General features: G+C 44.0%; 1 protein-coding gene across 12 annotated transcripts in view; it reads right to left on the bottom strand.

Annotated features, from left to right (window-relative positions):
• The window catches only part of ptk2ab (protein tyrosine kinase 2ab), a 159553-nt gene that overhangs the window by 24555 nt on the left and 118336 nt on the right, over positions 1-16662 (bottom strand). For 10 of the 12 annotated variants that reach the window (XR_011674542.1, XR_011674543.1, XR_011674541.1 and 7 more), the window contains 7 exons: positions 14031-14128; positions 13736-13820; positions 12448-12548; positions 8533-8648; positions 8328-8428; positions 7835-7924; positions 7508-7712 (listed from right to left, as the gene is read on the bottom strand). Coding sequence is in view for 8 of the 12 variants with exons in the window: in XM_071396157.1 (XP_071252258.1) it covers positions 7508-7712; positions 7835-7924; positions 8328-8428; positions 8533-8648; positions 12448-12548; positions 13736-13820; positions 14031-14128 (796 nt within the window). In the remaining 4 variants the exon portion in view is untranslated. Of the gene's footprint in view, positions 1-1441; positions 1589-1644; positions 1862-7507; positions 7713-7834; positions 7925-8327; positions 8429-8532; positions 8649-12447; positions 12549-13735; positions 13821-14030; positions 14129-16662 lie in introns of those variants that run through there. The other 2 variants (XM_071396158.1, XM_071396159.1) reach the window with 2 other exon arrangements.

Here is a 16662-nt window from a genome sequence, read left to right as displayed (position 1 = left end):
CAAATGGATCCCTATTTCCTATATAGTGCACTACTTTTGACCAGAGCTCTATGGGCCGTGTTTAAAGTAGTGCACTATAAAGGGAATAGGGAGCCATTTGATAGTCAGACAATGTGGTACACACACAGGACCTTAAGGAATACAGAGTAGGGAAAGCAGACAGCGGTCCCACTCCACCCAGCCTGGAACTGCTACAGTGATTTTATGCCTCTGGTCCATAGCACATGGAAACCCATTGGACATGCACAAAAAGAGGGGAAACCGCTCAAACACATGAAACAGCTTCCCTCCCCTCAGAGCCTGCAATAGCCATTAGAGGAATAAGCCATTTATAGAATCACACAATGAGAGGAGATGTGGGTCTACTCTACTGTACTGTTCTGTACTGTTCTGACAATACCTTTCAGCCAGCATTAACTTAGACCCAAGTCTGAACAGAATGCAGGCAATTCACTGAGCCAAACATTCTTCTGGATGCTGAGAACTCTGGAGTGTCTCCTCCCAACTAAACAAAGAACAGTTACATGAAGTGGAGGGTCTTCCAGCCTAAATACAGGCAATAAACTGTGTCCCATGAACCCCACAGTCTCTCTCTTCTCTCTCTGTCTCTCTCTGTCCCTCTCTCTCGCTCTCCATCTCTCCCTTTCTGTCTCTCTCTTTCTCTCTGGGAGGGAGGACTATTTGTGGAAACAGCATTAGTCCTGGCTGCCATGCTGCCTTTGTATCTCTGTTCTTTACTGCCCAGATCAGTCACTCAATATAGTCGCTGCTGTCCTTGTCTGTTCCTAAGGCTAGAACTGAGATGGGGAAAAAATCATTTTCCCATAATGCCCCTTCATCCTGGAACATGCTTCAGAAGATTTTAAAGTTAGGGGAGTTAGTGTCTTTGCCTGTTTTTAAGACTCTGATCGACAACACTGTTTGTGATAACTGCAGGTGTTTCTAATCTTCAGTTGTATCTTTAACTTGTGACACTTTGTCTTTTGTGTGTATTCTGTATTTTTCTGTAATATTTTATGGACATGCTGCTATTTCCCTGTTTTGCCTTCTTGCCAGGTCGCCCTCACTAAAGGTTTTTTTAACTTCAATGGGTTTAACCTGGTTAAATAAAGGTTAAATAAATAAAAAATGTGTGATAGCAGCAGTAAATCAGACAAGAACAACATGGGGACCACCTGTCCTGGTCATTCTCCAGAACACACAACACAAACCTGACCCGTCTGTTAACAAGTTACAGGCTATTAGCACCGTTGCCTCTAATAACAAAAGTGTTCGCAGTGTTGCTGACAAAACATTATATAAAGTATTACTTTCTGTTGACTAGCTAATAGCTACTACCTTTAAAAAGAAATCAAACAGTCTGACAGTAACTCAACAGCATTACAATGGAAGCACACTGAACGCCATGCTAAATGACTCTCCACACATATTCACTACTCACCAGCGTCACTTTGCTAGAGTTCCATATCATCAATGCTCAGAATAAGTCTGGAAAACTGTATTGTGAGGGACCTGAATCAAAACCATTCCTTCACAGCCAACTACATCACTCCACATGTTCTCAAGGCAGACCTCAATAGGACATATCCAGTCAACTGAGTCACGGAGAGAAGGAGATAAGGAAGGAAAAGCCCTGACTGTTACCTTACAACAGTGGGAGTTGAGCTGCCTCGTGTGCTGCTAGAGGAACAGGAGACCATATCCACTTAGATAATCCATTAGGGGAGAGACGTCCAGTACGCATGACACAAGTGTCCCAGAGACCAGACAGACAACCAGGCAGAGAGTCCTAGAGACCAGACAGACAACCAGGCAGAGAGTCCCAGAGACCAGACAGACGACCAGGCAGAGTCCCAGAGACCAGACAGACGACCAGGCAGAGAGTCCCAGAGACCAGACAGACAACCAGGCAGAGAGTCCCAGAGACCAGACAGACAACCAGGCAGAGTCCCAGAGACCAGACAGACGACCAGGCAGAGAGTCCCAGAGACCAGACAGACAACCAGGCAGAGAGTCCCAGAGACCAGACAGACAACCAGGCAGAGTCCCAGAAACCAGACAGACAACCAGGCAGAGAGTCCCAGAGACCAGACAGACAACCAGGCAGAGTCCCAGAAACAAGGGTCTATTAGAACTGGAACAGCACTCAGTCAATAAACTAGTCTTCACAAGAGAACAGAATGGGGGACTAGCCCTCTGTCTGTTCAGTCCAGATCAGCTGCCTCCTCCTCATGCCTTCCTTCTTACTCTACTGGCCTACTCAGGCAGCGGGTTGCACTTGGCATCTGTCCAATAAATGCGCAGGCAGGCGGGTGGTTGGCTTGTTAAAGGTTGGACACTGAACTGAAGCCCTCCACTGTGGAGCCGAGATAGAGGCTGGAGAAGATGTCTCGGTGACGGTGAACTGAATCCCTCCACTGTGTAGCTGAGATAGAGGCTGGAGAAGATGTCTCGGTGACGGTGAACTGAAGCCCTCCACTGTGGAGCTGAGATAGAGGCTGGAGAGGTTTGTCTCGGTGACGGTGAGGTTAAAGCAGCGCTAGTGCCAAGCCTGCCGATCTGGCAAGACGTGGTCAAGCAGCCAGACAGACACAGTTTCTCAGGTCAGCTCAGTGCAGAGCAGATAGAAAGGCTCATGATCAGAGGCAGAGGGTTTGGTTAGGACAGCCCCCTTTTCCATGGGACTTAATAAGACCGTCCCCTCAGAGTTCTCCTCTCACAGTGAGACTAGCTGGAGTCATATCTGCAGGACAATACCACAGAGCTGTCTTTACAACTGACTTTACAACTGATTTTACAACTTTACAACTGACTTTACAACTTTACAACTGACTTTACAAATGACTTCCAAGCAGCAGCTAAATACAGTACAGTGGTACCATGTAAGGGTATATGACAGTGGTACCATGTAAGGGTATATGACAGTGGTACCGTGTAAGGGTATATGACAGTGGTACCATGTAAGGGTATATGACAGTGGTACCGTGTAAGGGTATATGACAGTGGTACCGTGTAAGGGTATATGACAGTGGTACCGTGTAAGGGTATATGACAGTGGTACCGTGTAAGGGTATATGACAGTGGTACCGTGTAAGGGTATATGACAGCGGTACCGTGTAAGGGTATATGACAGCGGTACCGTGTAAGGGTATATGACAGCGGTACCATGTAAGGGTATATGACAGCGGTACCGTGTAAGGGTATATGACAGCGGTACCGTGTAAGGGTATATGACAGCGGTACCGTGTAAGGGTATATGACAGCGGTACCGTGTAAGGGTATATGACAGCGGTACCGTGTAAGGGTATATGACAGCGGTACCGTGTAAGGGTATATGACAGCGGTACCGTGTAAGGGTATATGACAGCGGTACCGTGTAAGGGTATATGACAGCGGTACCATGTAAGGGTATATGACAGTGGTATCATGTAAGGGTATATGACAGTGGTATCGTGTAAGGGTATATTACAGTAGTACCGTGTAAGGGTATATGACAGCGGTACCATGTAAGGGTATATGACAGTGGTATCATGTAAGGGTATATGACAGTGGTACCGTGTAAGGGTATATTACAGTAGTACCGTGTAAGGGTATATGACAGTGGTACCGTGTAAGGGTATATGACAGCGCTACCATGTAAGCTGGCATGTTGGAGAAAGATCCTGCCTTAGTATTCTGTGTTTGCACACACACACACACACACACACACACACACACACACACACACACACACACACACACACACACACACACACACACACACACACACACACACACACACACACACACACACACACACACACACACACACACACACACACACACACACACACCTACCTTTCTGGCAGCTGTGCTCCCTAATTTATATGATGACATAAAACAAGTCTCAACCAATGAACCCCACATCAAATGCCTTTTATGGGCCTGGCTTTTCATTTAAATAGTATTAAGAGTGTAAATATTGACATGGTTTCCAGGACACAGCCACTTCCATGCTGCTGGAGCACCAGAACATGACCGATGTGGTGGGACTCAGAAAGACAAGTAGAAAGTGGAGGTGTGACTCATGCTGAGTTTTAAACAGGATAATAAAAGCACAGCACTCTTATTTTCCGACATGTCTTCTCTGTGTAAACCAAGGGCACTGTGATGGGAGACAGCATGGCAGGCAGCAGCACAGCTCACACAGATGCAGCATCTACAGGTCTGTTCTATAGCAGTCACTGATGGAAAGGAGACAGATCCCTACGTCATGAAGTGAAGTTAAAACTACTTCACCATGGCCCCAGGGTATCTTACCTGGACATCCAAATGCCTAGCAACACAAGCGTGAGCATGCACGGAAATGACGCTGACACTTCATTCTCACGAAAACCCTACCCTGTCAATGAAGGGAAAATGTCCAGCATTGCATCAGAGGGGAATTCAAAGGCAGTTACCAGGGTGTGTGTCTAGACCTTTCTTGTGAAGGATTACCTGAAGGTGCTTTCCTCACCACTATTACATACTGACCTTTACCTGAAGGTGCTTTCCTCACCAGTATTACATACTGACCTTTACCTGAAGGTGCTTTCCTCACCAGTATTACATACTGACCTTTACCTGAAGGTGCTTTCCTCACCAGTATTACATACTGACCTTTACCTGAAGGTGCTTTCCTCACCAGTATTACATACTGACCTTTACCTGAAGGTGCTTTCCTCACCAGTATTACATACGGACCTTTACCTGAAGGTGCTTTCCTCACCAGTATTACATACTGACCTTTACCTGAAGGTGCTTTCCTCACCAGTATTACATACTGACCTTTACCTGAAGGTGCTTTCCTCACCAGTATTACATACTGACCATTACCTGAAGGTGCTTTCCTCACCAGTATTACATACTGACCTTTACCTGAAGGTGCTTTCCTCACCAGTATTACATACTGACCTTTACCTGAAGGTGCTTTCCTCACCAGTATTACATACTGACCTTTACCTGAAGGTGCTTTCCTCACCAGTATTACATACGGACCTTTACCTGAAGGTGCTTTCCTCACCAGTATTACATACTGACCTTTACCTGAAGGTGCTTTCCTCACCAGTATTACATACTGACCTTTACCTGAAGGTGCTTTCCTCACCAGTATTACATACTGACCTTTACCTGAAGGTGCTTTCCTCACCTGTATTACATACTGACCTTTACCTGAAGGTGCTTTCCTCACCAGTATTACATACGGACCTTTACCTGAAGGTGCTTTCCTCACCAGTATTACATACTGACCTTTACCTGAAGGTGCTTTCCTCACCAGTATTACATACGGACCTTTACCTGAAGGTGCTTTCCTCACCAGTATTACATACTGACCATTACCTGAAGGTGCTTTCCTCACCAGTATTACATACTGACCTTTACCTGAAGGTGCTTTCCTCACCAGTATTACATACGGACCTTTACCTGAAGGTGCTTTCCTCACCAGTATTACATACTGACCTTTACCTGAAGGTGCTTTCCTCACCAGTATTACATACTGACCTTTACCTGAAGGTGCTTTCCTCACCAGTATTACATACTGACCTTTACCTGAAGGTGCTTTCCTCACCAGTATTACATACTGACCTTTACCTGAAGGTGCTTTCCTCACCAGTATTACATACGGACCTTTACCTGAAGGTGCTTTCCTCACCAGTATTACATACTGACCTTTACCTGAAGGTGCTTTCCTCACCAGTATTACATACGGACCTTTACCTGAAGGTGCTTTCCTCACCAGTATTACATACTGACCTTTACCTGAAGGTGCTTTCCTCACCAGTATTACATACTGACCTTTACCTGAAGGTGCTTTCCTCACCAGTATTACATACTGACCTTTACCTGAAGGTGCTTTCCTCACCAGTATTACATACTGACCTTTACCTGAAGGTGCTTTCCTCACCAGTATTATATACTGACCTTTCTGCAACTGCTACATTCATTGTTGTACATTTAAATAAATGATATATCCCCATTGATTGTTGAAGAATAGAACTTCTGAACACCTCAAGAGCTTCAGTTCACCCGTCAAAACCTAACATATAAGCTTGTTTCACTTCATTGTTTTTTAACAATGTAATTGTTAACACTGTATAGATTCAAAAACATGGTTCAAACTATCATCCTGATATCATGGATGGTCAGTCCTTGTATCCATAGCTCTGTTTATGAATGTGAGTGAGGTTACAATTCTCTAGCCTCGTTCCTCAGCTGTTTACCAAAACAGTGGCCGGTGGCCATTTGTAATTGTCTCTTTCACTACGTCCTTAGTAAACCTGGGTCAGACACATATCAAACACCTGAGATCATTATAGTTTGCCCCCAAAAAATCAAACCAATAGAAGAGTCCCCAAAACTCCAAGCTAAATCAAACGCACAGGTCTGACTCCCTCACCAATGGAAACCTAAGGATAGAAGGTGAGGGTAGGGCCCTGGCACTGTCCCTCTCAGTTACCATACCAACAATGAGGTCATCCCAGACAGGAAGTGGGACAGACGGGCACGGTCTGATGAGTCAGAGCTACTGAGAGGGCCGTCACTGGTCACCACAGCCACAAAGCCATAAACCCCACCTATTTCAACAATTTATCTTCTTAAAATGTGATTTTAAACCTTAACGCTAACCTTAACACACAACCTGATGCCTAACCCTAACCTTAAATTAAGAACAAAAAGCAATTTTTTTCATGAATTTTATAGCCAATTTTGACTTTGTGGCTGTGCTATCTAGTGGAAACCAACTGAGAGGGATTTCCCTATGTCTCATGCCACCCAGAGGTGTGACTGACCTCAACTGAATCACAGCACCCAAAACACCATGAAGCCAAGTGTGAGCCAGAGGTGTGACTGGCCTCAACTGAATCACAGCACCCAAAACACCATGAAGCCAAGTGTCAGCCAGAGAACTGGGCATGTAATACAGTATATCTACTTGTACAAACAAGCCAGTCAATTCCACCTTCAACGATTGAAATGTGTGGATGCTTTGGTGACAGAGTGCCATCTAGTGACCAAGAATGACTGTTTAAAAATATATATTTTCGTTATCTATTTAATTTAGGAAATCTGTTTCCAAGTAGTCTCACAAATAGAAAAAGAGACGTGATCGTGTTTCAATATAATCAAGGTATGAAATTATTGTTATTTTTAAATACAATCTCTTTTGGGGCTTAGTTGTGGTCAATTTGCAGTGTACAAATTATTATAATTATTTTAAGGCCCCACGACCATTCGTTCCGACAAACCCCCCCCCCCCACCCACACTCTCTATGAGAAACATTTGGAATTGGAATTTCAGTTCACTTCCTGAACTGACTCAATTGAAATGGAATGAACTCCAACCCTGATAGATATGCATTATTTTCCCTCCACAGTCAATGTGCCTCAGTTCAGATCTTATGACATTGTAGTTGTAGGAGATAGTCTTCAAGGTATGATGACGCACCATGCACTACAGCAATGCAGATAGACCGACTGACGGACATACCTGAGCTGGGCTTTGAGCTCTGTGAAGCAGGGTCTCTTGCTAGGGTCGTAGGCCCAGCACTTGGTCATCAGGCTGTACAGGGTAGGGGGGCAGTTGTGGGGCATGGCCAGACGCTCTCCGTTCTCTATCCGGCCGATGACATCGTTGTTCTTCACCCCCTGGAAGGGTTTGACTCCGTAGATGAGGATCTCCCACATACACACACCTGGAGTACAGAGAAGCATATATTTATTTAAACCCTCATTTGTCAGCTAATAACATACAGCCTTGGTCTTAAAAGTTTTAGAGCACTCTTTGATAAGTACTGTATCAAATTCCCATACTCACCAAACATCCACACGTCACTGGCTGAGGTAAAGCGTCTGAAGTTAATAGATTCTGGTGCCATCCATTTGATAGGCAGTTTCCCTTTGGAGGCTGGGAGGAGAGGTGAAAGCAGGACTTTTATTTTTTGTGATCAAATGTTTTTATTGTGATTGATTAGACAGGTACACATGATCAATGCAACAAGTAACAAGACAAACACATCCCCTCCCACGGGACTTCCCTAAGCCATAGTTAGATGAGTGGTTCACAATAACAGTCTCACAGAGTCATACACTGATGAAAATAGCTGTTGAGTTTCTTTCACTCGCCCCATGCATACGTGCAACAGATATTTCCATGTTTATAATGTCCATGAATGACAACAGCCACAGCTGTCTGCTTAAAGAGTGAGGGACCTAATGAATGACTTACTGATAACAAAAACAGCAGAAAGTGATCTCCTCTGGTATGCTAACTGTGGACAGTTAGTCTCCAGAACAGGTGAAACTCCTACCTTTGTAATAGGAGCTGTCCTCCATGTATCGAGACAAGCCAAAGTCTCCCAGTTTAACACAGTCCACTGAGGATACCAGCACGTTCCTGGCAGCTATATCCCTGCAAGACGCAGACATGGTTACAATGGAAAAGAGAAGAGTAGTGTGTTTACAGGAAACACACACAAGCCATATTAATAAGGCTAGATTGGGGTGAGGGCTTACCTATGTACAAACCGCTTGCTCTCCAGGTAGGCGAGTGCTGTGCTTAGCTGGAAAGCGTAGAGAATCAGTGATGCCAAGTCGAGGTTGTATTTTCTCACTTGCAGGAAGGAGCGTAGCTATAAAGATGGAAGAGAAAACAAAAGATAATACTCACTTTAGCATGTACATTAAATACAGGGATGGATTGATGCAGGAGCTTCCTGGGGCTGAAGTTAAAATACATTTTAAAAATGTATAACAATAATTAAGGAGATATATAGAGTATTTATAAAATATGTAGTATATATTTTGAGTGTAGACAGCCTGATGCCGTTCTGCTAATCATCAGATGGGGGGAGGAGAGGAGCTAGGGGGTGCCATGTGGGTAACTGGGGGCCCTGCCTTGATTGGGTAACTGATTAATAAAAAAAAAATTATAATAATAAACTGCATAATAAATAAATGAGACTGGTCAATTGTCTAAGTCAGGGGCTGGGACAAAACATTTTTTTTGTGCATTTTTTTGTATTATTAATGTTCAAAATACACCAGAGAGTACAATTTCAGGAAACTAGGCATATGTCGTGCATCACTACTACACAGGAGAGTAAACTTTTTTTTATTATAAAAATGTATTTTTTGGCAGAAATGCCTTCTGGAACATGTGAACTTTCATGTGCCTTAATAACAAACTTGTATGCCATCTGTAAATACGAATAAAAATGTAAATTACAAGACTAGTTGGTTTAGCCACAGAAAAAGACAGCAACCTTCTTGCTCGCCATGATTGGCTGAGATAATGAGTGGGCTGGACATGCCGAGAGATGAGTTCAGACTGGTCTGCCATGTAGCACGTTTCTGTCTATAACATGAGCTGGTCAGTATGTGTCGGTAATCCTTTCTAACAGGGCTTTTTTGAAAGACATTGCATAGTAGAACTGCATAAGTGTTGTCCTCCACTTTCCGGAGGGCGAAGTTTTGAAATCAGTGGAATTAGAGTATGATAGCTAAGGAGACGGAAAAGATTCTGGCGTTTGATTGCAAATATGCAGCCTGAGTTGAAAAGAGAACACACAGAATACTGCTGTATAAAACACCTGTCTCTGGGTTACATCTTCAAACTAAGGACAACCATGGCATCCGTGACAGAGAGGGAGAAGCGTCTATCCATGCATACGGGTAAGATAGTCTAGCTGGCTACATTTTCAGATATTGCACATTTCTAATTTAGTCAGAAAGTCGTTTTAATTCCAAGTTAAAGTGTACTGTTAGCTAACGTTAGCTGGCTGGCTAGCTAACGTTACATGTATGATCTGTGTAGTTATATTATTCGTATCTCTGAGCCATTTGCATTGCTAGTTATAGCCTAATGTTAGCTAGCTAACATTGAACCTGGTTGATTAGCTGCCTGCAGATTCATGCAGGGTATTAACGTTATGAGTTGGGATTATGGTTCAGTGTTTAGCTAGCTAGCTACATGTCTAAACAAAAGACTGCACTATGCAAGTAACCATTTCAATGTTCATGATGTCAATGCGACAACTGTCGATAGACGTAGCTGATAAATCCGCTCTGGCTATCTACTCCGATTTCAGATCACTCTTGTCTCAGTGTGCCAGAGCGCAGAATAACTGACGAATTTACGAACGCTCAACACCAATTGTATATGGCCCGTGTCAGTAAACGTTGGCAAAAAAGCGTTATTAAATTATTGCCAGCAGCACAGTTGCAGTCACCAATGCTCTAGATAACATAAAAACAGCCTAACCAGCTCTGCTAGTGCCAGTAAAATGGTCAGAGTGAACTGTTCTCTCATTTGTGTCTGGAAGTAGCTAGCCAACATTAGCCAGTTAACTTGGGTGCTTGACTTCTGATGTGAGGTCAGAACACTTGGATCAACCCTACTCCTCGGCTAGACCATCCAGTGTGCGCTCTGATCGCTCCGAGAGCGAAACGCTCTGAATTTGCGAATGTACAATCTGACAACGCTGAGTTTACGAACGCCCAGAGTGCACTCTGAGCACACTCTGGCAGTCCAGATTAAATTTATGAACACGTAGTATAAACCAGCCTTTAGTCTTGAAATCTTTGGTTGTTTAGTACATGGCCTCACGTGAATCCTTAAAGAGATGGGACGGGCAAAGGCTTAAAGAGGGTGTGAACAATGCTGAATGTGTGTAGACAAAGAAAAGCTCCCCAGTAGGTACCAAAACATTAAGGGCCATTTTCTCAAAAGTGAGGTTAAAAGTTTATCAACTTTCAAAGCAGAATTACTTTCCCTTTGTTTCTCAACTGTAGTGTATGATATACCATTTTCTAGCTCTGAGTCTCTACTTTTATTCAATGTAAAAAAACACAATTTCAAATTTTGCTACATAAAACCTGTGGATTAAGTTTTATCAGAAGCACATACAGGTAGCTTATCTGCCAAAATAAAGGAAACACCAACATAAAGTGGGACACCACGTGCTGCCAGAACAGCTTCAATGTGCCTTGGCATAGATTCTACAAGTGGACCTAAACCATGCCAGGAAATTGCACCCCACACCATAAAATATACCTAATTTAATCAAGTGTTTCCTTTATTTTGGCAGTTACATGTATGGTTATGCCTACAGTCGGGAAGGCTGCAGTTAGAGCGCCAAACATAGGTTATATAGAAGGCGTTTTGGAACCTCTTACTCTGGCAATTTGACTGTTAAACTCATTTTAAAAAATGTTTTTATTTAACTAGGCAAGTCAGTTAGGCAAGTCAAATTCTTATTTCCAATGACGGCCTACACCGGCCAAATCGGGACTCCCAATCACAGTTGGTTGTGATACAGCCTGGAATCGAACCAGGATTTCTGTAGTGACGCCTCAAGCACTGAGATGCAGGGCCTTATACCGCTGCGCCACTCGGGAGCCCTAATGGGTACACTAGCAATGGGTGAACTGCCATCTATGGATTCTATTTCTTTCGTTGGTTGCTGATGTCAGTTTGCCTTTTACAGATTTCAGAATACAATCACTGAACAAACGTACATTTTGGAGAGCAAATGCCTACTGCTGAAAAAATAAGACTAGTCTGTCTATAGAACCAATGGAAACACATTTCTCAACAAATGACAGCAGCACTGTTTTTCAAAGTAGCTCATCTTGAGACAGGCTATTGCCACGACGACGAGCACATTGGCCATCACCGTGGGTAGCCTATGGCTTCATCTTCATCATTAGGTGAGTCAGTGTGCCACTGGACATCACATTTAGTAGCCTACTGTGATATATATACTGTATATATATTACCTCCTGATAATGTACAATCTGTGTGTCGCTTCATTGGCCTGGGCTATTGTTTGTTGTGAGTTCCAGACCAGATTGATCTCAGTTTGTCAGTCAGAGTAGACACTGATTTCAGTCATTTGTGTGGTATTAAAAAAGATTGTGCTAATGTCTTCTGTCATGTAAATGACATAGAAATGCATGAAATGCGTTTTTTAAATCTTCATGGAAATTCTAAAAACATCTCTGCTCAACTGTAGCCTATGCCACGTGCCAAGGCTTTAGGGCCTCTTTCTTCAACAGTAAATGTAACACGCTTTCAATTGCATCTTGGTGCATGGATTTGTTTGATGGGGTACTGGGAAGGAGGGGCTATGATTTCTTAATCCGGCCCTGATCACATATAACATAGACTGCCTTCTACAGTGTACTGTATAAACCTTGAAATTGAACCTTGAATGTGATGCCTCTATCCACCACTAGATGGCCATCCCTAACAGCTGAAACCATGTGAAAGGTAGAAGTACCATCCAAGACTAAATGGGTGAAAAAATGGGTAAAAACTCAAATTACAGCACTTCAGCATGATCCATAGGTTACTGTTACAGAGCCTGAGGTCGTCACTGTTAAACTGACTCCTGTATTAAAGCACTGTATTGTGTGTGTGTGCTGTACCTCTCCCAGTGTACACAGCTCCATGATGATCCACACTGGGTTTTCTGTGATCACTCCAATCAGCTTCACTATGTGGGGGTGGTCAAACTGACGCATGGTCACTGCATGGGGGGAACACACACACACACACACACACACACACACACACACACACACACACACACACACACACACACACACACACACACACACACACACACACACACACACACACACACACACACACACACACTCTATTCAGTGTAATTCAATAGACCAGGGATTAGCTAGGCTACGGTTTATAGAATCAGGTTACTGTATGTAGGGCGAAAAGGTAGAGTGGAAAATGAAGACTGATTATATAGTGGATTATTATTCATGTTGATAATAAATATCAAGGCTGTTATGAAGGAAGCAGGCCCATGTTTACAGTGGGCTATTTTAGGATGACTTGGACTCAAACCGCCATCTTCGTTTTCTCTCAGATTTCTCTCCTCAGGAGAGGAGGAGAGAAGGGAGGGGAGGAGAGGCTGGGGTTAGAGGAGAGGAGGGGACAGGAGAGGAGAGGAGGAGGGGAGAGGGGAGGCTAGTGTTGGAGGGGAAACACAGCCTTTATAGTGGTGATGTGCTATTTGATCTGTTTTAGAGCAGTGTGTGTTTGTGTTTGTGTTTTGTCTCTCTGTGTGTGTGTAGTGTTAGAGAGAGTATGTGTGGGCATGCACGCATGAGTGTGTGTGTCTCAGACTTCAGCAAGGGGAAGGGGTGTGTATTGCACTTGGGAAATCAGTAGGACTGTACTGGTGTAAACCCACTTTCTCTAAAGCCATCCCTCTCTAAAGCAGTGCTCTGTCCTCCCCAGTCCCCCTGCAGCCTCCACACATTCCTGCTGTGTTTCCATACATGCGGGTTAGCTCAGTCCCACCTTGTCTGGGCATTTCATCTGGATAAAGGAGCCTTTCTCTCTGTCAGGACCACTGGAGCTGAAGAGCAGTTAAGTCTTCTGCTGTTCAAAAACCCACTGCTACACTAAGTCTGCGTCACAAATGGCATCCTAATACCTATTAAAGTGTGCTATATAGGAAATAGGGTGCCATTTGGGATGCATCTAAATCTCTGCATTGTTGTAGGTAGAAAAAGGTAGAAATATCTGTCTGAGATTGCTATGCTGAGAATGCGCGCTAGACGCAAACTAAAAGCTCACGTGTTCAAGCCTCAGTAGTATACCCACAACCGATGTAATATGTATGAAGAGCAAGAGGTCGTATGTGCTGTGATCAAGAAGGACGACAGGAGGAGGTGTGGTACTTACGAGCTTCTTGTAAGAACTTCTCCCTGACACTATCAGAGGTGCACTTCTTACACGTCTTGATGGCCACAGACAGAGCAGGGGTTTCCTACAGAGGGAAATAAAACATCAGAAATGTTTTAAATAAATCAAGTCTGAGAGGATTGTGTCTTATTTTTCCACAAGTGTGTAAGCACCTTATTCCCTATGTAGAGCATTTCTTTTGAACAAGGCCCATAGGGATGCCCATAGGGCTCTGGTCAAAAGCAGTGGACTATATAGGGAATAGGGAGCCATTTGGGACACAGCCTAGGCCTACCGGGCTCATGTAGACTCCCTGGTGGACATCCCCGAACTGTCCCTCTCCGATACAGCGACCCAGCTCAAGCCTCTGTCTCTGAATCTCATAGTCCCTGGCTGGGTACAACACACAGCATTAGACACACTGACTGTATAATCTCATAGTCCCTGGCTGGGTACAACACACAGCATTAGACACACTGACTGTATAATCTCATAGTCCCTGGCTGGGTACAACACACAGCATTAGACACACTGACTGTATAATCTCATAGTCCCTGGCTGGGTACAACACAGCATTAGACACACTGACTTTATAATCTCATAGTCCCTGGCTGGGTACAACACACAGCATTAGACACACTGACTTTATAATCTCATAGTCCCTGGCTGGGTACAACACACAGCATTATACACACTGACTGTATAATCTCATAGTCCCTGGCTGGGTACAACACAGTGTTAGACACACTGACTGTATAATCTCATAGTCCCTGGCTGGGTACAACACACAGCATTAGACACACTGACTGTATAATCTCATAGTCCCTGGCTGGGTACAACACACAGCATTAGACACACTGACTTTATAATCTCATAGTCCCTGGCTGGGTACAACACACAGCATTAGACACACTGACTGTATAATCTCATAGTCCCTGGCTGGGTACAACACACAGCATTAGACACACTGACTTTATAATCTCATAGTCCCTGGCTGGGTACAACACACAGCATTAGACACACTGAGTGTATAATCTCATAGTCCCTGGCTGGGTACAACACACAGCATTAGACACACTGACTTTATAATCTCATAGTCCCTGGCTGGGTACAACACAGCATTAGACACACTGACTTTATAATCTCATAGTCCCTGGCTGGGTACAACACAGTGTTAGACACACTGACTATATAATCTCATAGTCCCTGGCTGGGTACAACACACAGTGTTAGACACACTGACTTTATAATCTCATAGTCCCTGGCTGGGTACAACACAGCATTAGACACACTGACTTTATAATCTCATAGTCCCTGGCTGGGTACAACACAGTGTTAGACACACTGACTGTATAATCTCATAGTCCCTGGCTGGGTACAACACAGTGTTAGACACACTGACTGTATAATCTCATAGTCCCTGGCTGGGTACAACACAGCATTAGACACACTGACTGTATAATCTCATAGTCCCTGGCTGGGTACAACACAGTGTTAGACACACTGACTTTATAATCTCATAGTCCCTGGCTGGGTACAACACAGTGTTAGACACACTGACTTTATAATCTCATAGTCCCTGGCTGGGTACAACACAGTGTTAGACACACTGACTTTATAATCTCATAGTCCCTGGCTGGGTACAACACAGTGTTAGACACACTGACTTTATAATCTCATAGTCCCTGGCTGGGTACAACACACAGCATTAGACACACTGACTGTATAATCTCATAGTCCCTGGCTGGGTACAACACAGTGTTAGACACACTGACTGTATAATCTCATAGTCCCTGGCTGGGTACAACACACAGCATTAGACACACTGACTGTATAATCTCATAGTCCCTGGCTGGGTACAACACACAGCATTAGACACACTGACTTTATAATCTCATAGTCCCTGGCTGGGTACAACACACAGCATTAGACACACTGACTGTATAATCTCATAGTCCCTGGCTGGGTACAACACACAGCATTAGACACACTGACTTTATAATCTCATAGTCCCTGGCTGGGTACAACACACAGCATTAGACACACTGACTGTATAATCTCATAGTCCCTGGCTGGGTACAACACACAGCATTAGACACACTGACTTTATAATCTCATAGTCCCTGGCTGGGTACAACACACAGCATTAGACACACTGACTGTATAATCTCATAGTCCCTGGCTGGGTACAACACACAGCATTAGACACACTGACTTTATAATCTCATAGTCCCTGGCTGGGTACAACACACAGCATTAGACACACTGACTGTATAATCTCATAGTCCCTGGCTGGGTACAACACACAGCATTAGACACACTGACTGTATAATCTCATAGTCCCTGGCTGGGTACAACACACAGCATTAGACACACTGACTTTATAATCTCATAGTCCCTGGCTGGGTACAACACACAGCATTAGACACACTGACTGTATAATCTCATAGTCCCTGGCTGGGTACAACACACAGCATTAGACACACTGACTTTATAATCTCATAGTCCCTGGCTGGGTACAACACACAGCATTAGACACACTGACTTTATAATCTCATAGTCCCTGGCTGGGTACAACACAGTGTTAGACACACTGACTTTATAATCTCATAGTCCCTGGCTGGGTACAACACACAGCATTAGACACACTGACTGTATAATCTCATAGTCCCTGGCTGGGTACAACACACAGTGTTAGACACACTGACTTTATAATCTCATAGTCCCTGGCTGGGTACAACACACAGCATTAGACACACTGACTTTATAATCTCATAGTCCCTGGCTGGGTACAACACACAGTGTTAGACACACTGACTTTATAATCTCATAGTCCCTGGCTGGGTACAACACACAGCATTAGACACACTGACTTTATAATCTCATAGTCCCTGGCTGGGTACAACACAGTGTTAGACACACTGACT

This window comes from Salvelinus alpinus, chromosome 4 (assembly GCF_045679555.1).
Source record: "Salvelinus alpinus chromosome 4, SLU_Salpinus.1, whole genome shotgun sequence".
Lineage (NCBI taxonomy): Eukaryota > Metazoa > Chordata > Actinopteri > Salmoniformes > Salmonidae > Salvelinus > Salvelinus alpinus.
This window is presented reverse-complemented; position numbering and strand designations above follow the sequence as displayed.